A 27,262-nucleotide genomic window follows, 5' to 3' on the forward strand; every position below is an offset into this window, starting at 1 on the left:
TGTAGATATCAATGTGATAGGATCCTGTATGGGACTGGAAGCAGGGACAACTAGAAATTTGAGCATGAACTTTCTATTGTAGGTTTTTTTGTATGCTGGTAGTTGCAATTTTTTTTCCAGGTATGGTCCATTTTTAATAACATTTCTGCAGAAAGCCAGAAATTTCTTCAGAGAAAAAGGGGATCCAGATTAACCCTTGTTAATCAGTAATGATTAGGGAGAACCCTTTGTTGGAAATTCACAACTGTTTCTGTAAGGGGGCATTTTGTGAAGGACTGGGGAACTGCATGCTGCTGTTACAGGTACACTCTTAATTGACATTGAAGGAAACTTGTTCCAATCAGTATTATGGAACGTCAAAGTTCAAGTATATGTTTTGTACATTATGTGCTCAATCTATAACTATTTATAAACATTGAAATCACAGGTGGAACATGGATCTCTCACACTACTATATTGATACATGATAAAAAAGTTGCACTGCAATTCAGGAAAGAAAGCATAGCTCCTTGTACGTGTAGCTACATGTACAAAAGAGTAATCTTGGGGCCAATAGAAAATGTAAAAGCTAAAGCCTACTTTTTGCTTATCCTATGAAGTTTCTGACCAGTGTATTCAGTTAATTCAGTTACCTTTCTACCATCATTCTTATGAAGCTCTACAATCTTCATTCATTTTTTGCTAGAACACATTCAGCCAGCTGTGGTTTCTCTCATACTCATTTGCCTCCCTGTGCCCCCACACTTTCTTTTGTTCTTTAAACCACAGGGGCTTCCTTCCTCAGCAATAACAAATGTTTCCTTGCCCCCATCTGTCTACTACTCCTTAAGACTTCCCCTCAAAGAATGTGCATCTAAGAAACTAATTTTTAAAATTTTTGGCACTATGACCTTTACTGACATTTGGGAGGCTTGACATCTCTCTCTGAGAGTCACATCTCAGCATCCCATACACTCAGGCTGTACTTCTCATCAGCATGCTTGGCTTTGTTGCAGTTGAGACCAGTCCAGAGTAAGGTCTGAAGGCAAAAGAGCTGGGGAGAAGCAAACACAGCTTGAAACAAAAATAAAAATTACTGCAATCTGCAGAAAAACAGGCAGTCACATTGGCTGAAAAATCTGCATTCATGGAATCACAAGAGGGCTTGAGTTTCAAAGGACCTAACCTTCTGACCCCACCATGGGCAGGGATGCCTCCCAATCAGGTCAGGTGGCTCAGTACCCCATCCAACCTGGCCTTGAACACTTGAAAGGACGGGGCATCCATAGAATGGGACATTCCCAGAAGTTTTTTTCATTTTGTCAAGATATTTCTGACCTGACACTGGCAAGCGTATATGTCTATATATATAGACATACACAGGTAGATATATTTTTATACATTTGTGTATGAATACGTATGTGTCTATCTAAAACAATATTTTCAGACAGACTGACTTTTTTATATATTTAGCCTTTCATTTTCTCCTGCAGGGGCTCACATGCTCAAGTTCTTGCTTGTCTATACACTGATCATTCCCCATATAGACTCCTACTCCTGCCTCCTCATGAATTTGGCTCTTGACTCATTTTGTTCCTCATTGTCCAAGGTACTATTGTCAAAATTGCATGTCCCAGGTATTGACTCAGCCATGTTACTTTCCTATCACTTTAGAATCTTTCTGTTTTGATGTTCCCTGAGTTTCAGCTTCCCAGGATTCCACTGAACAGCCTATATGGTGATACTTTGCTGCTGCTTCTCCCTTGATCTTGTCACTGTCTCAGTGCTGCCATTTTCCAAATAAATATCCACTTTTCATATTTCATCTTCTTACCTAGAAAAATGCTCAGTGTTTCAGGGCAAAGTTACTTCAGGCTCAAAGACAGCACTTACAAAGCAATGAAGTCTAAATTTTTGCCTTTTCAGAATGTTACATGTCAAGGAATTTAAAAATAATTATAATAAAAGATGGCATCCATTTTTTATCTTTTAATGCTAGGCTCTTTGCTTGAAATGTTTAGCTACTTTTGGAGCAAGACTACATTTTTGTCTTGTATTCATACAGTATCTAGCAGAGCAGACTTCTCATATGGGACACCACTCAATAGTGGGAGACAGAGGAAAGAATGCAGTATGTCACTTCATTTTCTGATAAATCAATTGATTTATCACAGGCATTTCAAAACTAATGACTAATTTCAGCTTTGGATCCACCATATAGCAATATAGTAAGTATTAAAAACTTCAGTGAAAAAAATTCTAAATGCTGGTTTCATGATTTTTTGGCTTATAAACATTTGGGACAGTTCTCTAATCATGAATTATGGTTTTAAAAGCATGCCCTATGATATTTATATATAAATTTTATAAATTAGTTTAATTTTAACCAACTAACACTAATCAATTCAGTAATCATTTAATCATCTGTGAGCTATGGATAATTATCACTATTTATGTTTTAACCTAAATTCTCTAACATTTAAAAAAGGCAGTATTTGAACAAGTGTCCCTGGAGGGAATATTTCAGTCCTCAGCTCTGCTTTTAATTACTATAACTTTCTTTTAATTTCACAGTTATTCACTAGCGACATTTTATTTACAGATAAATGTCTCATACACTGAAGAAGGCAAGAGGCATTAGCAGGCTCAAAAATTAGTGTTTGGTCCTTTCTTATGTGTTGATAATCAGCATATTAATTGATTAATTGGCTGTTTGTTTGCTTTCTGTGCTTAATTTTGTGGACTTTGCATGTTGTAGAGTGGTGTAGTTCAGATAGATTCCTGGTGCTGAGTAACAGTCCTTATAATTACGAAGGAATTTAAGAGTGAGCACGTTCTTATCCAACTTGATGAATTCCAGCTTAAGTCCTCTGAGCCAAGAGGTGACAAAAAGACTCTTTCCTACCTGCAGTGTAAAAATGGGGCACTATCATCACAAATGGCAAAGTCTCCCTACCAAGATCTGATTAATTCACTGAGTTCTTGGCATTATAGTTCAAAAGAAATTAGCTAAAGTACAGCTCTCTAGGATAGAACAGTTCTTGTGGGCCTTCTTAAAAGTGCTTAAAGGGAATGGGCTGGTCCATAGATCTAAATGCATTTCTTTGATAATTTAGACCTTTGTCATTAATTTTGACTCATTTCTCAAATTTGACAGGCACACAAATATTGCAAATATGAGTGTGAAACTGTGCTAATAGAAAAATGTCCTACAAATATAAAGCTGCTTTCACTGAAATACTTTTCTATAATCTGTCATAAACTGTGTTTTTACGTATCTTATTGCAGCTAGTGTTACTGCAGTAGCATATTGCAATGTGGTATGCCTTGTAATAATGCATAGCACAGAGTTTCATATCTATTTTGGTGTACTATGCAGTTATTTATAGTGGCACCCTGCAGTATTTTTGGGATACAACCAGTATTCACTGCAGCGCTTTCCAGCTGGGCTCAATACCACACTTTTTGCCTTGAGAGCAGTTGATGCTCAGGAATGTTGACAAGAATTTATTCTTTGCTTTTACTTCTCCTGTGGTTAGTTCCTTTCCTGATGTTCATAACCCAGCCTCAGTCTAAGCTGGAGTCTCTAGAAAAGTGGCAAGTGCATTACAAAGTAAGCTCTATGGGCAGCAGGTCTAACAAAGCTACAAACAGCAGCTTTTTCCTTGATTGCTGCTCTGAATAAATCCAGTTTCTTCTCATGCTCTATGAGTTCAGTTTTTGTTCCTTGCTATGCTTTCTTGAAAACCTGTGGATGTCCTCAATCCCTCTTCCTTTGCATAGGCTACCAGCTGGGCAAGCAGCTGGGCAGCACAGGGGAGGTGTCCAGGGTACCCGGATGCTTCAGCAAGCCCTGAGTCAGATCAGTTCCCACCGTGGTTTTCCTCCTCAACGGGATCAGTAACAGAGCTCTCACTCCCCCATTCAGCAAGAAATGTGAATGGAATTTGTAGGACTTAAGCATATCTAAGATTTCTGTCTCTGTTTATTTAAAGTTAGGCATTCAGTTTGCAACTATTGTAGACGTGGAAGATAACTGCATGGAGATATTATAGGCAGTCAGGTCAAAGTTAGAGAGAAGGTTGAATTTAAATGAAACGCTGTAGGAAACAAAGGTTTTCTTCACTATCCGCTTTATTATCTCCCTCAAGAATGTTAAAAAACCTACTTTTTCACTCCCTCCTCTTCCCTCTTTCACCAGTACAAGTCTACACAGTTTGGAACCATTTTTTTCTGTTTAAAATATTTCAGTCATTTCTGTATTTTTCTGAATGACTCAGTACTTCAAGAGACAGGTGTTCTGAGGATACCCATCATTCTACAGCTGTACTTTGCTTATCCAGAAAAATAATATGTAAATAAAATACTTTTGAGTACTTGAAATTTAACTTAACCTTTACTTTTTCCAGTGGGCTTTTAGTTTATGTTTTTGTTTTGTTTGGAATTTTGGTTGTTTAATCCATATTTTGGAAATGTGTCCTTCTAATCCAAGGCATCTGGAAAAACTAAACATTAACATTTCTGAGTAAAAGTTACTTAGTGTTCAGAGGGGCTGCAAGACTTTCAACAATCATAAGCCTAAAGAAAATAGTGTAGGTTCTAGAAACTTCTGAGGAAATTGTCACTTAGAGAAGTTTTGTGAGTAATTTCAGATCATTTGAGACCTTATTAACAGGAAAGATAGTTCTGTTTCACTATTTGCTTCATGATAGCTTGTTATCCACCTCCTCACTGGTGCTGGCTGCTACAATCACACACCTTGGAGAAGGATTTACTTTCAGTAAGATTAATATTTTGATGTACTTGGCTATATGCCCCACGTGCTGTAGTGCTGATGAAAGGGTGAGAGCAAGAATGACCCTTTTAACAATGGCATGTTCTGAATTTATTTAATAACTTTTGAAATTAAGTCGCTAGCTGCCAAAAAAGAAGAAGAAGAAAAAAAAACGTAAGGCAGATAAAGCTAAGAGTTTGTCTCTGTCTGGAGAAATGAGCTTAAACAGAGTCCTTTCTCTACTCTGGAAAACAATACAGATTTTTATACTGAGGGAGTCTTTTCTGGAATTTCAGAATCAGTCTCTGAGTCTTGCCACACACTGACTTAGCCATCTAATTCCTCTCTTTAAAATTGCATCTACCGTAAATTAAAGATGCAAGGGTGCCATAAACTCTATCTGTATCAATTCATTTCTTTCTCACCAAGGAAATAACCCCATCCTGGAGTCCAGAATTTGCTGAGAATTCAGGAGCTGTGGCAGTATCACTCTGTAGTGCCATGGCAGGCCAGGTAAGGAAACCTGCATTTATAATTCAGTTTCCTGAATACAAGTGTATACTCATCCCATAATGAATACATTCCCAGTTGTCATGTGAAATAAGTGGTTTCAGTAAATGAGAGTATTTTTTTATATTTTGAAGTAAAGCTAACCTTGTGGCCACATATATAACTTCAAAATAGATGGGAAGAAAGATATTCATAGCAGAAACCATCATGCCTATTCAAAGTAAATAGATCATCACTAAATTATCAGATGTGATAACATTAATTTGCATCTGGAGTTGACTGGCTGTTTTGCACATTGAAAAATGTTTGACCAAAGAGACATGATCACACACCTCAGCATGAGATTTCCTGAAAACTGGCAACAGCTGTACAGTTGTTCTCTTCCCTCCCTTTTTGTTTTATTATCACACGTAGCATAAGGTGCTGACTTTGACTTTTTGGTAGTGAATTTCTCTCCTTTTAATATCACAACATCAGTAAAAATAGTGATCTATGTGAGTGTATTTGAAAGTGCTAAAGGGCTTTAGTGAGTCAGGATTACCTTGTAGTGAATCCAGGAGATGCTGCCCTTGGCCTGGAGATCACCCGGCAACTTCTGGCCTTCAGCACTCGCTCTTCCCGCTCTGCCACAGATCATCAACTCCTCAGTTTGTCTGCTACAAGCATTCGTGGAGATGTCGCAAACTAGATCTCTTATACATGTTTAAAGGAAAATTCTTATTCCCTACTTTGTTCCAGAGGTTTAACCCACACCTGGCTTACAGTGTAGCAGCACAGAGTAGTGCCAGTAGGATTAGCGTAGTGGGGAGGGCAAACCCATCTTTCTTAAACTGGCCTTGCATTGCAGCCAGGAAGTGACAGTATCATATTAGAGACTACAGAACTCCTCATATTCAGTGTTGTTTGTGTTATTTGTATATAACCAGTCCAATTCAATGGGGAGAATTGACAGGTAAAGGTGGCCAGGACATTTGTAGTGCCTGTTCCCACCCCAGGAAATCCAGCAGGTCCCACTACATGAAGGGTGGCTGTGGAAGGCTCCTGGGTACTGCCCTGAGGCCAGTTTTGTATTTCTCATGAAAGAGAGTTAAGCCAATATTTCTTTTCTTTTTCTTTTATAGATGAAAAAACTGAAATACTCAGTGATGTGAAGTGGCAAAGGCCATAGAATAAACATCACTCCTGGGAATAAAAGTCAAGAAATAACTTACATGAAAAACTGTAGGGCTATGTTCCTACCAGTCTGTGCTCAAAATAATGCAGCTCTCTCATAATGATTTCTTCTTCTTTTCTTTTCTGGATGTTGCCAGTCAGGAATGTTTCTTCCTTAAGACTAGTAAGAAAGTAACACAGTAAACCTGTTGCTTTTAAAAGCATGCTCATCATGCCATGTGCACTATGCCATTTTCAGAATCTTTTAAATAAGGGGTAAATCTTGCTATGCATGAGTAGTTTTTTTCACAAGAGAATTGGTATTTTCTGGGGTTTCTCTGTGTGGGTTAAGTCAGGCATATGAATTTTGTTTTCAAAAACAGTTTTTCTTCCAGACAATGCCTTATTCCTTGAACAAACAGCAATATCTAGCAGGGCGAGAGAAATGGCTAGCACTGAATAAAAGTATTGAAGGACAACATTTTACCTTTTACATATGACAAGTGTGAAATACTAAAATATCTCTAAAGCCAGCTGGCAGAGTCAGGCTGGTACAGTGCTAAATTTTGGATTTAGTGTGAGAATGATGTTGATAATGCGCTGATGACTTGTTGTTGTTAAGTAGTGCTTAGTCTAAAACAAGAACTTTCTTTACTCTTTGTCCAGTCTTTTTTAAAATTGATTTTCTATTGGATGTACTAATTAGGAGACCCATACTGTATATCTTCAAAAGAATTAAGGATTTCACTCCAGCTAAGTGGGTTTGTTTAGCCTTGTGAAAAGAAAGCTTAAGGCAGACCTTATCATCATGTTTCAGTATTTAAAAGGTGACTACAAAGAGGACAGAGACTTCTTTTTACAAGCAGTCCAATGGAAAAATGAGGGGTAATTTGTACAAGTTACTACTGGGAGATTCTGATTAGACATGAAAGGTAAATTTTTCACAATCAGCGATTGGAATAATCTCCTCAGGGAAGTGGTGTTGGACTCCCCAGAGCTGGACAGTTTTAAGATTCTGCAGGTCAGGGTGCTGGACCATCTTGTCTAGACTGTGCTTTTGCCAGGAAACTTTGGACCACATGATCCTTGAGCTCCTGTCAAACCTGGCTGCTGGTATGAGATGACAGCTGGGATTAAACCATAAAAGTGATAAAACACATTTTTTAAATTATTGTATATGGGAAATGAAAGCACTTTTACTTCTTCTTTGATTGTTAATGTCAGAAAAGAAAATGAAAAAAAAACCTACAAAAGAGATCAAAGTCTTGATCCTTACACTGAGGTATCCTTAGCAAGTGAAAACCCAAATTACCACACTAACTTTGTTGTCTTTTTTTAATTAAAACATGGATTGGGAGAACAAGTGCTTTATTTCAGTTTCCTTTGCAAACAATGAACAGGTAAAATCCTGCCTAAATCAAATCAATGGCAAAATCTCATAGAAATCACAAGTTGATAATTCAGAAGAGTAAAAGATCCTTTGATGTATGCCTTTTTAAGTGCCTACAAAAGAGCAGCAATTCCAAAGACAACCATTGGACCATTTCTGGTTTTTACTTCTCACATTTTGCACGTAAGAAATATTCTCAAGGCCTCAAAAAAGATTTGTGAGAAACAATAAAACCAGACTCTCTGTTGAGGGACCAGTTGTCTCTGTTGGTCTCGTTTATGTGATTCTGTTGTAATATACGATTACACATCTGCTGGCAGATGGAAATGTTTTACTAAATGGGAAAATATAGCTGATATCATAGGGATCATTTGAGATTTATTAGAAAGTTATCTGGTGCAGACATTTTCCCTGTAAAATAAATCCACACAAAGTCCTGCTAAATTATTCACCTAGAGGCCTTCTCCTCTGACAGAGTCTAATTTCTAACTCATATCTTCCTTCCTTAGACTTGGTCTTCCTCTTTACTGACACCCAGTCTCAGACTCCTTGCCTGTTCAGATCCTCTTCCAGTTTTCCAGTACATGGTCAGCATCCATGTCCCCAGATTAGTATTTTCCTGCTTCTACATCTGTATTTATTCTGAACCTTTTCCTTTGGTTCCCAGACTGCTCGGACCTCCCTGGATGCTCAGCTATATTCGGTAAGCCCCTGCCATCCCACAGACCACTGTTCTGCTCAGGACTCTGCCCTCTCTGCTCTCTTGCCCTAGTGGTTCTATCCTGCAAGGCTTTATTTTCCCAGCTGTTTGCCCAAAACAGCTGTAATTCCCCTTTGTGTATTCTCACTATGCTGACTTTTCCTTGGTCCTTCTTCTGCTGTTTCTTCTTCCCATCACCTTATCTTTCCACCATCACTGCCCCTTTTTTGTTCCTGGGGTTATCATTTGCAGTATCTACGTTGTTATTTTACTCTCTCATTTGAGGCTCTCATCTGGTTGTACTTCCAGAGAGGCTTCCAGCTCACTTATCTCCCAGTCTCAGGACCCTTTTTCATACTGACTCTGCTCACTCTGCTTTTCCAGTTATCCATCCCCATTTCTTCCCAGAACCTCCTCTAGCCTCACCAGGAGCATTTTTTTATCCATTGTTAGTCTACCTAATTCCATCTGTCATACTCCTTTCTCTGTTTCTAACTTACAGTGCTTGTTCCGTTTTAATTTTCAGTTGAACTTCCCTGTGTTAACAAGTGTGTTCTCAAGGGAGGGGAACTGGGGGCAAGGAGAGACAAATTCTGCTTTTAGATCTGGAATATAACCCTGCCTTAGGTCATCAGGTGGGAGGAAGTCATTACAAGGATATTGTAGGCAAGTTTGAGTAGCCCTGACCTGTACCATGATAGGACATGTCCCATCTGGTCAGCTGGGAGTCTGGAGCTTGGCTGGTGTTGTCAGTCTTCAGAATTTTTAGTTGCAAAATTGTGATGTACAATTTTTTCAGCTCTTGTTTGAATTTGGAAGGACTGGCAGCTAAAGGCAAAAAGACATATACCCGGCACGAAAACCTCTCCTGCCAAAGTCCAGATTTCAAAACACTGATGCAGCAAAGCACAACTTTTTATCACCGATGGCAGCATATTTTCTGTAGCTTGTTTTGTGAAATTAGCTGGTGGTTTTATCTGACATTTCTATTAAAATGAAAATTAAATAAAATCAGGCCAAGGAAATACTGCAACTGGAAAATTTAATCTGATATAACTGAAGTTTGACATTGCAGTATGTGAAATAAGGAGCTAATAATGGGAAACGTCAAATACACATAATCATAGATGAAACTACAATCCCTGCTGATATGAGTAATAGCTTGAAAAAGTCTGAAATATGTTCTAAATAGTTGAACTGATCTAACTGTTCTAAATATGAACTAAGCTACATCTCTCAAAATTATCTGATTCTTATTATTCAACTAATGGCTGGATTTAGCCCTTTGTGTAGAGCAAAACTACTTTTAAAAACTTGCTGCAGGCAGACATTATAAATCCTGTGCATTCTAGGGCCAGGTATGACCACAGTAATTGCAGAATCTGACCTCATGCAAGAGAGACTACAACATTTTGCATACTAATTCTTTTATTTCACCTATAACTAAGTGAGGAACAGGAGGATAGCTGTTAGTGCATCTGAATGCAGCTATCCACATGCATGGATTCCAGATGGCTGTTTCCTGGGCTGGATTCAAGGGAAGAGGTCAAACCTAATGGCCTTAACGACAAGACTGTATCTTAATGGGAACACACCACTAGCAAAACACTCCAATTAACACAGGATGTACTGAGCTGAAATAAATGGTTTCAAGTGATGATCAGCCTGGTGTGAAATTATAAACTCCATTGTTATTATCAAAATGACTAATTACAGCTCTGATGCATAATAGTGCACCATTTTTTTTTTAATCTGGTGGACCAAACTGGAATTGCATTTAACCTTATGCAAAACCTCTAGGGGAAAATGAAGAGCATGTAATTTTTAGCTTGTATTTTTATTTAATTGGGACATTATTTCAGTACAAAGCATGATGTAGTATTTCTTTCCCCTTTCTCCAGTCTTTTTTAAAATTGTGTTTCTACCGGATGTCCTAATTAGGAGATTCATACTGTATACCCTCAAAAGATTTAAGGATTTCACTTCAGCTAAATACCATTTTTGACTGTGAAAAAAAAAAAAAGCACAATTTAAGGGGGGAGAGAAAACCAGGGCAGCCAGGCTATTCAAGGAAAACTGAGAAGTAGGCATAAGTTTTACATAAGCATTGTAATTCATGTAGGTGGTTCTGTCTTTACAGTTTTCTGACACTGTATAGGACTAAATTATGTTAATTTCTTTTGTACTTCTACAGAAAGCAATCCACACATTTTAAGGCTTTATCTTCCTTTTGCCCTACAGTTTTCATATCAAGCAAGTAAATGTTAAAAGCAGTTACAAACAAGCCTGCATCTGTCCTCTCCATTAATGGGTTTTAAATTTAAAGGTCTTTGAATCTTTCATCCCCATTAGCTCAGCCCAGGAGCACTGAACCACAACTGTCTGATCCATGTGCTGGCAGACTTAAGTCCTGAAAAAAGAGTGGCAGTTCTTCCACCCCTGGTTAGACTCCTCAGCCAATGCTGAATGACAAAAAATAAATCAGATTTTTCTATTTAGTAGAGTACATTAAGGCTGAAGATGCCTTGCAATTCCTGTTCTGCTTTGTTTATCTCTCACAAGTGCACTGAAAACTGAAAACATCCCTTAATAAATTACAGTCTTGTTCTTTGTCAAAGATTCCAGGTGAAGCAGAAAAAGTCTGATGTTTCTGTAACTGTATACTACCCAAAAATAATTTTATTCACTGGAGCTTGATATCATGCAGAAAATAAAAACTCAAAGAATAGATTCAATGAGGGTAATAGAAAAGCTAGGTATCCACAGTATTCAATCATGGTTTACAACATACTTTGCATAGTGCAGTCAAATATACAAAACATTGTCACTTGTGCTATGTCATAAAGTTAGCTGCCAAAAATATATTTCATTAAGTTCTTTATATAAAAATTATTTATGGTTCAACTAATTAGCCACATATTTTCAGAATTTCAGTAATATTTATGATTTATAAAAATAAGTGTCTTAATTACAGAATTAGAGAATAATTTAGTTTGAAAGGGACCTCTGGAATTATCTAGTCAGCAGCCTCTTTCACAATGAGGGCAAGTTGCCTAGTGAATATTTTAACTGTCTTCAAGGACAGAAACTTACAGCCCCTTTGTGCAAGCCCTTCATCATTTAAACACCTTCAAGGCATCAACAGCCACCTTTGCTGTGAGAGCATGTGGTCAGCTCCATGTCCACAGGATCCATGGAGCCTTTTCTGCAGCTGTCAGGGTTAACAGATGTTTTTCCTAAATACAGAGTATACTTAAAGAAAATCACCAAGTTGTGAAATCCACTGCTTTTACTTTGATTCCCTTTTCTTTCATTTCCCTTTTCTTTCTTTCATTCACATTTCATTTTCATGCTAGTTGTTTGACCCTGAGTCTCAAAAGCATTTTTGATGTACAAATTTCATTTGTACCTAAGACATTTCTGGGGTTACCTTTAGGGAACTCTGCAAGATGAAACAAAGCAGACTTCTATTTACTTTGAAAAGCACCCAGCAGCTAGTGTCATACAGTGGAGACGTACCACAGCACATATTTAATAATGAGAATGGACAACCTTAAAGGTCTGGACAAACCCATCAAGAACCATTGAAATCTTTTTTTAGACATGCAGTTTCAAAATTGCATTCAGGACCAAGGCAAGGGGTTTTTTTTATTTTGGTTTGGTTTGGGGTTTTTTGTTTGTTTGTTTGTTTGTGGTTTTTTGTAACATGTTTCCAAGGGGCTAGTTTTAGAAGTTTGAATCCAGAACATTCATCCAGTAAGTTTTCATTTTGATCACATGTCAACAGACTGTGGCAAGAGCAAAATACCTGTTATGTCAAACCTAGGAATCTTTCCTTTTGCTGTCTTCAGTAACCATGTATAGATTGTTTGAGAAATAACTGATACCACTCTAACATACAAGTAATAATCATTATCTTGAGCACCCAGATTACTTTCCTGAACAAAAATTTTGCCAGCATTTATTATCCACAATGGAAGGGGCCTTCTTAACTTTACTGGCTTCTGATGACTCTCATTCAAAGCCCATTGACTCAGTAGGAAAATTAGCATAGCCTTTAGTGCATATTTGATTAAAGGCATTTATCTTAGGGAAATTTAATAATCTATAAAATAAGGATCAGGATGTTTTTCTTGTCTAAAAGTAATTGAAATTCATATAGGGAAAGAACAAAGTAGCCATTATTACTCTTTTATCTCTATTAAGAAATTTTGTTTTATCAGGTTTTTTTAAAATTAGTTAAGTGAGTAATTTAAAGCATTTTAGGGCCTCATGTACTCGGCATGTGATTTGGTTCTTTCTCTTGAAGTAATGTGGTTACTATGGAAACAAAGACTATGGAAGATTTGCATCACTGTTAACTTCATGAACAAATGCTTTATTTTGAAAACAAAGAAAACAGAGATATTGAGCTATAAAGTAAAATAAGTTCCTTATTAATTACAAAAGTCATAGGTAAAAGCTGGTTTTATATATTCAATAGGAACCACTCTGGCAGAAACAAATGAAAAAAATGGAAGTTAATGCAAATGTCATTTCAATATTCAATAATATTATCTAGAATATGTAATTTCCAAAATGTATGTCCCATCTCCTGCATGAACAGTTACAGCAAAGTGAAAGGCTTACCAAAACCCTCTTGTTTTTCCTATCAGAGTGTAACAGCAATTTAGAGAATAGAGCCTCTCTTGACATAGTTACAAAGGCAATATAGGGCATGGTTCTCCTAGCCCCTCCTCAGCTATTTGCACAATTATTTCTTGGCCATCTCACAGACTTGTGTGTTTATGCAGGGGTGAACCAGCTCATTGCAGAGCTAAGGAGTCAAAAGCCTTCCCTCTGGGAAATCCTGACATCCTGAGCGTTTGCAGGTCTTGGCAGGCTTTGTTTTCCAAGCATCTGGAGATACAGGAAAGTGTGGATCAGGCCAGTAGGAATTACAGAGATGTCAGTTCTCCTCTCCTGTACATTACTCACTTTGTTAAAGGCACTGTAGTGTTCAAAATCAGAGAACAGTGTCATAATTGAAATAGTTTCAGACTGGGCAAATTAGCTCAAAATACAGCCATGAGGCTCAGCAAGCTAGAATGAGAGGCCAAGCTAACCTTTAGGTTGATTTCACTGGAGGGTTGCTAAAACAAATCCCTATCTATACACATGCCCATGGCCATGCACACAGGGCCATACTTAAAATAATGAATCAGTTATAGATACAGCTCCTTAACTAATAAGAGTGATTAATAAATCATCACTTGTAGAGCACCACACTTTGGAAGGGACCTCCCAAGATGGTCTGTTTCAACCTTTCATGGAAAAGGGAGCCTAGATGACTATGCAGACTATCTGTCCAATTACATCTTGAAGACTTCCAGCGATGAGGACTCTCCCTTGTCCCTAGAGAGGCTATTTTAGTAAATGATTGTTCCTACTCTAAAACAAGTCTTTTTTACATGGCGGTGAAATGTCTCCCAGTGCAACTTATACCTGTTGCTTCTTATCTTCTCTGTGTGGCTGCTTGTGAAGAGCCAGTCTGTTTGTAAGTGTCCTTTAAGTACAGGGATATTCTATGAGGCCCCTTGAGCCTTCAGTTATCCAGGGGGAAGAAATCTTAATTCAGCCAATGGAAAAATGAGGAAATTAAAAAGTTGTTGTACATGAAATCAGGCTCAGCACTCCGTCAGTATTGTGTGACCTCAAAATGTTATTGGTGACCATGTGCTTTAGAAACACCAGAGAATAACCTGTTCTCACTCTACACCCCTTGCTCATTGCATTACTCATTCTTTTCACTTTACAGAGCATGTATGAGCACCTGAATAGATGTGTGCTTTTTTGTGTATGTTTTATATGGCTAAAGAGAAGGTATTTCTCACAAAATCTGTAGCCTCATCTCTCAGAAACAATGGATGTAGAGAATACAGAAAAAATGTACTGGGTAAATAAAGTTCATATCTTTTCTCCAAAGAAAACTTTGTCTGAGATCAAAATCAAACTGAATTAATTGAAGGCCTCAAGTTGAGACTGCCATGTGCTTTGCAGTTTTAATATCTTCCCAAAGTGCCATGAAAAGCATACTTATATAATCAGCATTGACTCATGTTTTCATCAGTAAGTTTGGTAGCCTTGATAGTAGGCAAAACTTCAAAGGCTGTCATAAATCAAATGAATAATTTGTCTGGAGGAAGTCGTTATAAATTGGTCACATTATGTAAATGTGTCAAATGAATTGTTAAGATCTCCCTCTTTCTGTAGGAATAATTGGATTTGCACTTCTCTCTAAATTGCTAGTCTTTTCAGCAAAATGTGAAGTCATTTATTTTTCATTACCTGAATGCCTGTCATATTATGGTTACAAAGTTTACAGAAAAATAATCAAAGCTATATGGGAGGGTTCAGGCAAGCTGTTTCTACATTTTACTACTGTTATCCCACCTAATGTAAAGATGATCAGCAGGCCAGTTTAGGTATGCTAGAATGGATAAGATGAAATGTTCTAAGATTCTTTGTAAATCATTCAAAGTTCATAAAATCATAGAATATGCTGAGTTGGAAGGGACCAAAAATGGTCATTGAGTCTAACTCTGGCCCTGCACAGGACACCCCAACAATCCCACCATGTATGTGCCTGAGAGCATCATTCAGAGGATGTTGTTGGTCTCTGTCAAACTTGGTGCTGTGACCACTTCCCTGGGTAGCCTGTTCCATGGCCCAACCACCCTCTGGGTGAAAAACTTTTTACTGATATCCAAACTAAACCTCTTATGACCCAGCTTCATGCTGCTTCCTTGAGTGCTGTCACTGGTTATGAAAGTGAAGAGATTGGTATCTGCCCCTCTGCTTCCCCTCGTGAGGATGTTGATGACCACAATGAGGTCTCCCCTCAGCATCCTCTTCTCCCAGCTGCTTCTCATAAAGCTTTCCCTCAAGGTTCTTCACCATTCTCATGGTCCTCCTTTGGACAACCTCCAATAGCTTGATGTCTTTTTGATATTGTGGCACCAAAACTGCCCCCAGCACTGGAGGTGAGGCTGCCCCAGCTCAGAGCAGAGCAGGACAATCCCCTCCCTTGCCCAGCTGGCCATGCTGTGCCTGATGCCCCCAGGACAGGGTTGGCCCTCCTGGCTGCCAGGGCACTGCTGACTCATGTTCAACTTGCCATCGACCAGGACCCTCAGGTCCCTTTTCATGGCTCTGTTCTCCAGCTTCTCATTCCTCAGTCTGTACACACAACCTGGGTTGCCCTGTGCTAGGTGCAGAATCTGGCACTTGCTTCATTGATCACACCTTTAGAGGACCATCATTTTTGCATATGGCATTTTGGAGGAAGAGGTACCAGGGAAAAGTGGCACCTAAAATTTATGATGATTTATCTGAATTTTTTAATATGTTAAAGAAAGGTTTAGCTATACCTGTCACTTGCTGTTCTTATAGAAAATGGACTGTGGATTCAGGTGTTTTATTCTCTATTATTCATAAACATTTTGTTCTTAATTGAGCATTTATTGAAATCTAGTATATATATGCACTTATAAATTGGTTTTGTTTTCTAAGGATTAAATGCTCTCCTTTCTGATCACAGATTTATTGAATTTACCAGTGCAAATTTGTGTGCTTAATATTAAGGCCATAAACAAAGAATCTCGTCCTTATTTTATTAGTAAAACATTCAAAGTCTTTTCTTGTTAGAAGGTGTAGAGCTTTAATTGATTGTTCCAGCTCTCTTAAAAAGAGGCCTTTGTGTTTTGCCTTTCAGGTGAAAACCTGAAATATCAAGAAAGCAAAGTTTTAACTCAGAAGAGTAGAAATAATGTTTTAGAAATTGAAACAGACCTGTGTTTGTGAGTTTGAAATCTTACAGTTGCATATACCTAGGCTTGTACTTGCACTTCTTTCCCTAAAAGCATCCTTTGGTTTTATATTATATGATCTATCACCTTGCAAACTACAGCATAAGATTTATTTTTAATGTATTTTTAAAATGTTTTGTGGAACCAGAGTTCTGTGGTGATACACAAACAGTCTTACACAATCCACTTATTCTTAACCCACAGAAATTTTATTTCTGTTTTACTTTTCAAACTGTGTGTAATCAGAAATTAAAAATAAGAAAAAATGTTCAGTATATAGTCATGGGGTCTCAATTATTGATGAAGTAGAACTGGCTTGAGTTGCATTTTATGGTCGGGTATGCTGCAACTGATTAGAGGAACACAGTAAAAAAATACAAGAATACTTACAAACATACTCCTTGAGCCAAAACTCATGACTTTGAAGTATCCTCATGCAATTGTTCATACTAGCATGAACAACTCATTAGTTGATACAAATTGATTAATTCACATTAGTAAAGGGAAACATGTCTGTGATCATCTGCAAAGCTGAGGTAAGTGAACAGGCAAGTCTGCTGTGGTTTCCATATGGAATGTTTGCTTCTGGCTGCTTCAATTTTTTAATCATTGCATATACATTATTGAGGACTGCTGAAAAATAATGTGTTCTGCATTATTGGCCTCTAAAATTATAGTTGGATTATCACTGAATTGAATATTTTGTTTCTTTGTGAAAATGCACTCCACGAGGGAGTGAAAAATATCATCGTAGCATAGGAAGGAGTTATTTGTTTGGCTGTTCTGCTGTCTGTAGCATGCATCCCTCACTCCCTGAGAATTTTCTTGAGCATCCACATTACTTTCAGACCTTCCTCCCAGAAACTCTTGGCACCGTACACTGCCAGTAAATCAAGAGCCAGAAACTGAGTTCAGCTCAGGTTCATAAAGTCTAGCAGGAGGTGAGGGGCATGTTGTAGCAGCAGCTGGGCAGGTCACAGCATGACCAGAAAAAAATGGAGCAAAATCATGAGCATGTTTTGGAAGTAGGAGTAGTGAGGGAGAGCAGGATGTCTGGGAATGGAGCTGATGCACTGATGAGGTAAGGGAAGGAAAAGCTTTTAGTATTGTACATTAAAGGAGAGAGGGTGATACTTCTGTCTTCTGAGTGTCTTCTTGGTATGATTTTCTTTCATTTATCAGTTGCAAAATGCAAGGGAAAAATTAAGTGCTGGATTTGTCATGGTTATTTTTCTAGTCCATCAGTATTTAAAACACACTCAGAACTTTAGGTTTTCAGCTAAAACTCTTGGGGGGTTTGTTGGTGTTTTGGTTTAATTTTTGTCTTTTATAGGTTTGGGGTGTGTAGTTTTTTTTGGTGGTAGTAGTGGTGGTTAGTGCATTTGAAATCTTCAGCTGATCTCTGAGAAAGTATTGGCAATAAAGACTAGGCAGGTCAGAACAGAAATTTCACCTGACTATGACAAAAATATGAAAAAAATCTGCTTCCAAGTCATTATCTGTACTTTGCAATTTATACTCCCTATTTAGTTTAAACTCATCTCACTACCATCATATTCTTTTAGTAAGTCCCTAAGTATGTAATTCTACTAAGATAATTTAATGTTGCTATCTGATTTTATCCATAGCAAATTAAAAAGTCAAAGATTTAAATATAATAACCTCTCTGTACCTGAAATCTGAGCCAAAGATTGGTGCCTTGGACTGGCTACCTAGAATAGAGGCTAGTCAGAGTTAGAGAATAAAGTGATAGCAAATTCTGAACAAACAATATTGTCTCTTGTGAATGTGGCATTTCCATTTTAGACAGCACATTTTTTCCTAAATGTGTATGTACTGCAGACAACCCACTGCATATCATATTCCTTACAGGGAACTACATTTAAAATAATAGTAAATGAGGAAGTTTTACAATATTTATTGTGAAATCAATGTTTTACAAATTATAAATGCTCCAGATGCATGAATAATATAAACTGGTGCTATCAAGGAATCTGATCTTGTTGCTTTTATTCTTTCTAGATATTTTCCATCATTTAAATAATAAAAAATATTTTAATACATTGTTAGATCCTTTTTATTATTCTTAATATTTTTTGTCTCTTTTCAAAGACACAGTAAGGCTACTATAAAAAAAAAAAAAAAAGAAAAAAAGAAAAAAAATCCTGAAGAACTCATGACCATTGTCCATCCTGAGTGTAGCCCTTGAGAGGCACTTCCCAAGGTGTATCTATTGAAGGCCTTTAATAAATACCTACTTTATTCTCTAACTCTGTCTAGCCTCTGTTCTAGGTAGCCAGTCCAAGGCATCAAGATAGTTATTTTAGTAACTCCTCAGTGTGAGACCGGGTGCTTGGTCAAAAGCTTTGTATAGAAAAATACTGATAATTATATTATTAGGTCAGGTTGACAAGTATGTTAGATGAATGTTTAAGCCTTCTATTCAAAAAAGTTGACCTTATATCTAAACTTGAAGACTGTGGGAAACGCAAGTCCTCACACCAAACTTCCTTCAGGGCATTTACTCAATCTAATAGATGGTTTTAGTTTGCTGAACAGGCAATAGAGCAAATGAGGAGAAGAAAACAGAGAGATTTACACTTCTGTCTAGAGCAAGCTCTAACCATGGGCAGCAAGGCATTGAGCATGTGACAGAATGAACACCAAACTGAACAGGTGCCAATTTTTTTATGGTATGTAGTCTGCAAGGTATGGTATATGGTATTTTCACTGCAAGGAAAAGGCAGAGCTTTCAATGGCTTCTGTGAGGAAAAAGCAGAGCTCTCCAGAGGGTCGTAACTAGCTCATGGTGTACTTCTTGGCAAAATTTCAGAGGGTTCATAAACACAAGAAACAAACCCCCATAAAACACAATTGTAATTGGTGCTTTGATTAGCATACTTCACCCTATGCCAGAATTGGGGTTTCTCCTTAGCTGGTTTCGTGACACTTGCCTCATGAACCATGACACATGCAGGACCAGCATTTTCCAAAAAAGCTGCAGTTCTCTGGCTTCCCTTGGGTTTGCCAGTGGTGCCTCTATGGCTCCTTCTGTGCTGCTGGGACACAGTGGGAGTATGTCGTGGTCACTGATGCAGCTGTTTCCTCCCTGCAGTGGAACTGCCCAGACAGCCCCTCCCACACCTGGAATAGGAGCTGCTGGTGCTCCGTGTCAGCCCAGCTGCTACAGGCTGGCTGCCTGGTGAGAGACAAGGCCAGTGTGAGTCTGGGTGTGCCAGACCCTCTAGTCATGCCAGGAGATGGACTCACTGCTTCATTCTCTGCATGGACAATTAATATCCTCAGGAGGGCAATCAATAATATCCTTCAATGTGCTGTTTGATATACTGAGAAACAAGTGCAGAAGGGTGCAGCTGCCTCAAGTGTCAGCTTTATTATAGGCCAGGAGAAAGAGCTGAATTGGGCTTGTGACAACTCCACCACTATTACCTCATGCAGACCAAATCACCACATTGACCTGCTCCATTTCTTACCTATCCAACTGCCCTTTCTAACCTGCCAGCTTTGCATAATACTGAATTGTTTCTACACATACCCACTCAGATAAGATGGAATTTTTCAACCGCAAAATGCAGTAATATGTATTGACTGATTAAACCCAGATTTCTTTCCACAATAAAACCTCTTAAATAAATACAACTTTCAGAAATGTTTAGGCAGACATCTGTAGAAACCAGGAGTTTATTAACACTGCATAAATTTTGGTTCTTTAGATAGTATTTTTGTTTTGTTTTTGTATAGATGCCTGTCGTTAGTTAGGTGGAAAACTTAGAATTTCAGGTTTTGGAATGAATACTTCCCAGATCTTTCTGGGCAGGATTACGTTATGCATCTCATGGGCAGGAGCTTGTGTTGAACTCCTGGTTTTAAATACATTCCATGTCCTGAGAGGCTGGAAGTACATCTAGCTAGGGTGCTGCAGGACAGCTGTGCAATAGTTCAAGTTGTCCTTAACCCCCTTCATTGCACTGGATTAACCTATGGGGAAAAGAATAAGTTTATAAGCCCTCTAGCTCGCCACAATAAGTCTTTAATGGCATGCATTAAATTCAGGGTGTCTGGTATTTGTTTTGCTCTTTTAACACTTCAGCTTCCAGTTTGACTCCTGCATTGAGGCAGGAAAAAAAGGTAAAATATATTGTGGCCTCAAACATATTTTTACATTTTTGCAAACCTTTATTAACTCACATATCAGCCCAAGCTGTGTTTTAGTTTTTAAAGTGGTAAGATGCTAAATCTGTTCCTTCTTGATCCTTGATTCCTGATTATTGTTCTGGTCCTTCTTCAATTAATTACTTATTAAAAAAAAACAAACCTGAAACACCCCCCCAGATCCCAAACAAGTTAACATTTGTATATCTCCTAATAGCTTAATTGAAAAAAAATTCCCAGTTTGTCTTATAGTCAGTTTTGTCATTATCTAAAGTGGAACAAAAATATTTTAACAAGTTTGAAAGCCTTTAAAATAAAATTATATTTTCACTTCATTTTTATTTGTCCTTCTGTTACAATAAAAAAATAACTATGAAAATAAGTATGCAGTGAAAATTTCATTGACCTGTGTTCTGGGTAAACATTGTCCCTGCTATGGGCAAAGCTATGGGTGTTTAAGTGTATGTATTGCTTCTTTTCCAAACTTCTAGTACACATCCATGGAACACTTTTGCTATATGTATATATATATACATATATAGCTCTTGTCCTGTTCTTTTTCCTCAAAGGCACCAGGTATGAAATTTCTTTCTCCAAAAGAGAAGAAGCAGTGGAGGAAGACTGAAAAGCAATTCACAAGACAGATTGGTGTAGTTAAATAAAAGGGCAGAACTGCACTTACAAATGGCAGGAACCCCTGGTATATTTGAGGGCATGGCTTTGCAGAGACACAAGAGTGTAATTGGAGGTTCTCCCTAGAATATTGCTTTCTCAGTTAATAAAGATTTTATGTGGTCAAGAATTTAAGTGCTTGGATTTCCTTCAATTTCCACAATGTCCCATGTTAAATAGAGATTAATAAAAAATTGTGACATTCCTATGAAATATGGAAATATTCAATACTCAACTTAGTTAACATCATTGGAGTCATAATGGCTTCTCATGCAGATATTTTCATTGCACTTTTAATAAAAATAGTTCTGGACAATTAATTAACAGTGCAGTATCTCATGGGTCTTTCCTTGTGATATACTATAATCACTTGAGGTAAAAATCCTAGTTCCCAGGAGTTTATCAACATCATAGCTGTTATTTCTTTACACATAGGAATGTGGAGTGCAGTTGTCAGGCTCTGCACATTTGAGACTTGAGGTCAATCATTCATATTAAAGTGTTACTATTCCCTGGCTGGAGAAATACAGAGTTGATCACATGAATGCTACAGAAGAGTAGTCATCTGTTTCAGGACAAGTACATAGAACAAAAATTAGCTTAAGTTTTTCCATGTGCACCTGGCATGTCCATTTAAATAAAGAACACCAAATGAAGCATTAAGTTCACATATACCCCAAACCTGGCTCAATACCACGCTTGATATTCTGGCAGTTATTCTGGATTTGATAGGCAACTTTTTTAATAGGTTAGACACAAGTCCTGGGGGCAACAGCACTAGTTCATGGGGTATGTCACTATGACGAGGTGAAAATATACCTGGAGCACATGCAGCATAATGCTTTTGGATCAGAGGAAAATATTTCACTGAAGATATGTTTGCATGGACTGTGTTAGTGACAGGGAGTACATTTATGGTCTCTAACCAGCCTGCACATACTAAAGATTGATCTGCCATGTCAACACCACCCTGCTTTCCCTGCTGGCTTGAGTAAGTTAGAATTGTGATCACACTTTTGCTTTGTGATGTTTTATTCCTCATCTACAGCAGTCCAACTGTGTGGCTTTAAGTTACACACTTTAACTAACCCAGTCTGAAAATGTATAAAAACTGTTTCATTTTGACTGTTTGTAAAGAGATGATGGGAGGGGGGGAATGGTTCTCAAGAAACCTATATAATTACTGAACTTAAGTTCCACTATGCAGGAGATAGTCTCAAAATGTGCTTTACTCTGGTCAGTTCTACACTAGGATCAAAGGAAATGCAAGCTGCAGTCAATGCTTGATAAGACTTTGGTCATGGTGGATAAAATGGTGATTTGATAAAAATGGTGGTCAGGACTATTGTTACATACACTGTCTGATACTGCATGTCTTAGCACATGCAGCAGTTTCAGTGTATCAATTCTCAAAGCTTTCCGATAAACAGTGAGTGGAAAATTCAAATGACTGCTTATATTTACCAGTGAGAGAAAGAACAGAATTTTTAATAAGAAAAATACAGTTGCTTTACTTCAAAAGAAATTGAAAATTCCATTGTACCTGATAGCCATCTATTTTATTTTTTGGCTTTTTAAAATAGATATTTTTTATGGAAAATGTCTCTGAGAGGATGATTTTGGGAATGCTTTTATTTTGTCTGCTGTGATGTAAGGCTGGAGCACACAACTCAGCATTTCTCTTCTTTAGAAGCTTACATTAATTTATTTTGACAGAATTTCCAACTCATAGTAGCTTAGGATTATCTGTTTGTGCTACCTTCTTATTTTAGACAAGCAATGCTTTGCGTGAGACTGTTAATTTGGCAAAGGGCATGGGTTCACATTTGGTTTTCATAGACTGATAGATTTAAAGACTAGAAGAGACCATTATGATCATCTAGTCTGACCTTCCACTTCAATCAGGGCACAAGCCTCACGCAATTGTTGCTGCAACATGATCATGATTTCAGCAGCAACGTGTTCATGAGCTAGACAGCAGCTTAAAATATGTGATCAATACTGAGTTGCCTTCCTCTAGTTTTTGGCATTAATTTTTCCAACTTAGATTCCTGTCCCTGGATCATATCATTTTATAGGCATGTAGAGTCAAAATGAAACATCATCCTTAACTGTCCTTTTCAATTATGTGTCTGGGGTTTCATCTACTTGGATTTATCCCAAGATTATAGGAATATTTATGTTGTATAATTGTCAGATCGTGCTAAATGGACAGTAAGCATTCTTTTCACTTTATACTGTTGTAAAAACAGTTTCAAAGCATGCATGGAATGTCAAGATCTTGGACTGGATCTACATTGGTAAGTCAGGAAGCATTCAGCCTTGCTTTTGCTTGTTGAGAGCAGTTTGCATCTACTGAGTTAACATGCATGAAGCCTGTCCACAGAGGAAATGCAGAGCAACTATTGTGCTTCTTAAAAAAACCAAAAGCCCCTACCAGAGTTTCTAAGATGAGTTTTCAATAGACAGATAACAATGAAAATTAGCAACTGACAAAAAAAGGTAAGAAAAGGAAGATGTGAATGTTAAAGAAATTGTGATTTACGTAGCACATTACCAAAAATACAATTGTAATTTGGTTTGCCCAACAGAACAGCAGTAGAAGATTAGGTGGGAAGAAGGAAGGGACTTGGACTCAGGTTACTCTGCTACTCATTTTCACATGTACTCATCATAATGTGAGAGCACACTTGCTTCAGACTTCAAACCTGGCTAAAATTCAGTCTCCCAGGAATTCTGGTCTACAACAACTAAATTAATTTTCCAAGTTGGCCGGACCTCCAAATCTGGCAGTGTTGGCTTACACAACTGGGGAAGTTCCTGGTGTGGATGAGAAATGAGGTTGCAACACTTTGGAAAGTCTCTGAGCAAACATCTGTTTCTGAAATTTAAATGTTCAGGCCTTTTCTGTGTCCCCCTACATGGAGTAAAGGAAAAGGGCAGAGCTCAAACTCTGCTACTTTACTATCACAAGGTAGCTAAAATGACTCCATTGTCTTTCTGAGAAAATAATAGGAGAAAGTACTAGAGGAAGATACTGCTGAGAGAAAATCTGGGTGAACATACTGCAGGAATTGATCAAGTCTTATGAACTTTAAAACTTTTGAATAAGACCACTTTTAAGAGCTGCCATTCAGTACTGCCCTGGTGAAAGTGGAAAGATTGACATTAATTTCAAACAGCAGCCACCATGTTCTTGTCGTCTGGTAAAGCATTAATAGAAACTGATGTTCTTCATCAAAAATTTAACAAAATTCTGATTATTCTTGACTTTAAAAAAAAAAATCTCTTGCATACCAAACTGCATGGAAACAAAATTCCAGACTTCCCATATTTAAAATTTCACAGTTCAATGAGGTAGATCATGGGAATGGATTAACTCAAATTTCTCTAAGGCAACTCTCTTGTTTCATACTTTTCTTCCATTTTCATGGTCAGGAAATGCAGAAGATATCAAGAGACCTGTGTGAAGCCATTATAATATATGTGGGTTTATATTTATAGTCACGGGATAGGAAACTTATTCTAATATTTTGTTGTTCATCAGATATATATATATATATACACACACAGGAATATAGATTATTAAATACAGATTTTTTTAAATATTCATAATATAATAACGTATATATAATCTATGTGTCAATACATTTCTGTTTCAGAGAAAAATGCTGACTCTTCTTGTATTAATGGCCTTAGTTGAAGAGAAATAACTGTCAGTTATTTGAAATCATTGCAGTGTTCCACAACCATTTTCAATATATTTTTCTACATAGCATATGTAGGTACCAATTGCCAGTATTTTTTATGTTCAGTAATATGTTTTAAATTAGATAACGTCAATCAAGGATACACAATTTTCATTCAAACATTTTAGTGTAAAATGTTAAAACATATAAAACATTAATGTATAAGATTAAGAAGTCTTATGAATAAAATTGCAAGCATATTTGCTCATTTAAATCATCTTAAGGAACTGTTTGTTGAAGGCAAAAGTTATCTGATATTGTAACTATATATGATATTTTGACTTTGCCTGTGAGCCTCAGAGCTACAAAGGGACATCTGACAGCACAGCCAACATGCCTTTGCAATTAAGATTGTTCACAGTAAGGCTTATGGAAATGTAAGATCCAGCACAAACAGTTTGGTAAAAATGCCTGTTCTTGTTACTCCTTGTTTTAATGGGCTATGAAATAAATGTAGTGTAGAAGGTATTTTTGCAGCCAGAGCTTGTCATACACAATATGCAAGGCTCTGCTGGGAAGAAAATGCCAAAGTTATGTACTTCAAGCACCCATCACACTTCTTGAAAGGGTCATATACATAAAAGCCACCAAAATGTTGTGTTTGCCTTAGTGGAACAGAGCTGTCTGCCTCTCCAGTGCTTACAGCATCACCCTGGTACATGCCAAAGCGTGTATCATTTGAATCAGCAATTCAATACTGCCATCTTCATTTGTTTGTAGCCACATGCAAAAATGGGAAGGGAACTGCATGGCTGCAGAAAGGGACGGCAAAGAACAAAGTGTTTTAAACAGCATGAAATAGGCAGGGAATAATAACACCAGAAAACACACACACACTCTAAATGTGCGTACGGAGGTGGGAATTGGGGGAGGGTTATACAAGTCAGGTAAGTTAATGGTAGCTGCAGGGACTGAAATGAAGAATAGATACACCAGAGGGAAAGTAGTAGTGTGAAGAAAAGAAGGTCATTAATAAAAGATGAGGAGGGTTGAAATTAATGAAAGTTGTGCAGAGACACTTGCAACCCTTGTCAGGAGAAAAGCACAGGACACACTTCTGGTATTCCTGTTGAGTAACTGCAGGGAGTGGGTCAGAGCTGTCACAGACCTGCTCCTCGTGTGCTTTGGTTCCCCTCTGTGAATGCAGGGAGGAGAAGGGAGGCTGAAACTGTTTTTGTTAGGTCTCAATCTCCCATGCAATTGCAGGGAGCCAGGATGCAGCCTCAGATCTCTGAGCTGGAAAAGACTTTGCTCTACCACAGCTGCAGATATTTATGGCAACCATAATCAGCTGATAAACACAGAAACATGCCACAAGTTCTCTCTTATGAACAGTTAGTGAAGGCAGAGTTTGTGAGCAGGTATTTCATTCTTATCCATAGAAAGGATGTTTTTCTTTTGAATTATTTATTAAAAAATATAACTCCGCTGAACTAGGGAATAAAATCAAATAGATCAAAACACCTCCAGCATTTCAAATGTTAAGAAGAAAGTGCTGACCAGTTCTGAGACCTCAGTTAACAGCAGGGTTTTAAATTCAGATGTTAGATTGAAAGCAGGAAATAAGGAGTCAAAAATGTTCTCAGTTAAAATAAATATTTATTTTGGGCATATGTTCTTGTCATTTCTGGTCTTCTCCTTACTCATTTTTTTCTTCCCGAATAAAACAAATTGCTTAATCTTTATTATTAGGTCCTTAGAAAACCTATTTTCCAGAATTCACTCTTTTCTTGAACTTTTTCGCTCTCTTGTCTTGCATAGACAAAGCAGCTAATTAATCAAACATGTAATGGAATATATCAATAAGGAAGCCTCATGTTCATCATACCTGTGTAATTCGATTTTTCAAATATTCACCGAAATGTTGGTTTTTTTTTCTTTTATTCTTACAGCAAAATTTGGAGAGTAACCTCACCAACCTTATTAAGAGGAACACTGAACTGGAAACTCTTCTGGCAAAACTCATTCAGACCTGTCAACATGTAGAAGTGAGTACTGACCTTGATTAGAAATTCTTATTTACATTCATTTCTAGCATCCAGGAGCAAACATTTAAACAAAACAAACAAACAAAAACAAAACAAAACAAACAAATAAAACCAAACAAGTGCAGAAATTAATTTAAATGGTAAACTGACTTAAAGCTTTTTCACTGATAAGTGGTATTCTCAATGCAGATAACCTCCTTTACATTCCTTTCTGTCCTGTTTTAATTATGGTGTGTTGCTATGGCCTCCACTGCTACTGTCCTTGAACACATCACTTACTACCTGTAACACATGTCTTTCTGGGTGCTTTGTGAGATAGAGAAATATT

At 37.5% G+C, this 27,262-nt stretch overlaps 1 protein-coding gene across 5 annotated transcripts in view; it reads left to right on the plus strand.

Annotated features, from left to right (window-relative positions):
• Window positions 1–27,262, plus strand: part of MID1 (midline 1) — a 236,795-nt gene that overhangs the window by 167,701 nt on the left and 41,832 nt on the right. For all 5 annotated transcript variants that reach the window (XM_064407720.1, XM_064407719.1, XM_064407722.1 and 2 more), the window contains exon 3: window positions 26,839–26,934. In XM_064407720.1, the coding sequence (XP_064263790.1) occupies window positions 26,839–26,934 (96 nt within the window). The remainder of the gene's footprint in view (window positions 1–26,838; window positions 26,935–27,262) is intronic.

This window comes from Passer domesticus, chromosome 2 (genome assembly GCF_036417665.1).
Source record: "Passer domesticus isolate bPasDom1 chromosome 2, bPasDom1.hap1, whole genome shotgun sequence".
Taxonomy (NCBI): domain Eukaryota; kingdom Metazoa; phylum Chordata; class Aves; order Passeriformes; family Passeridae; genus Passer; species Passer domesticus.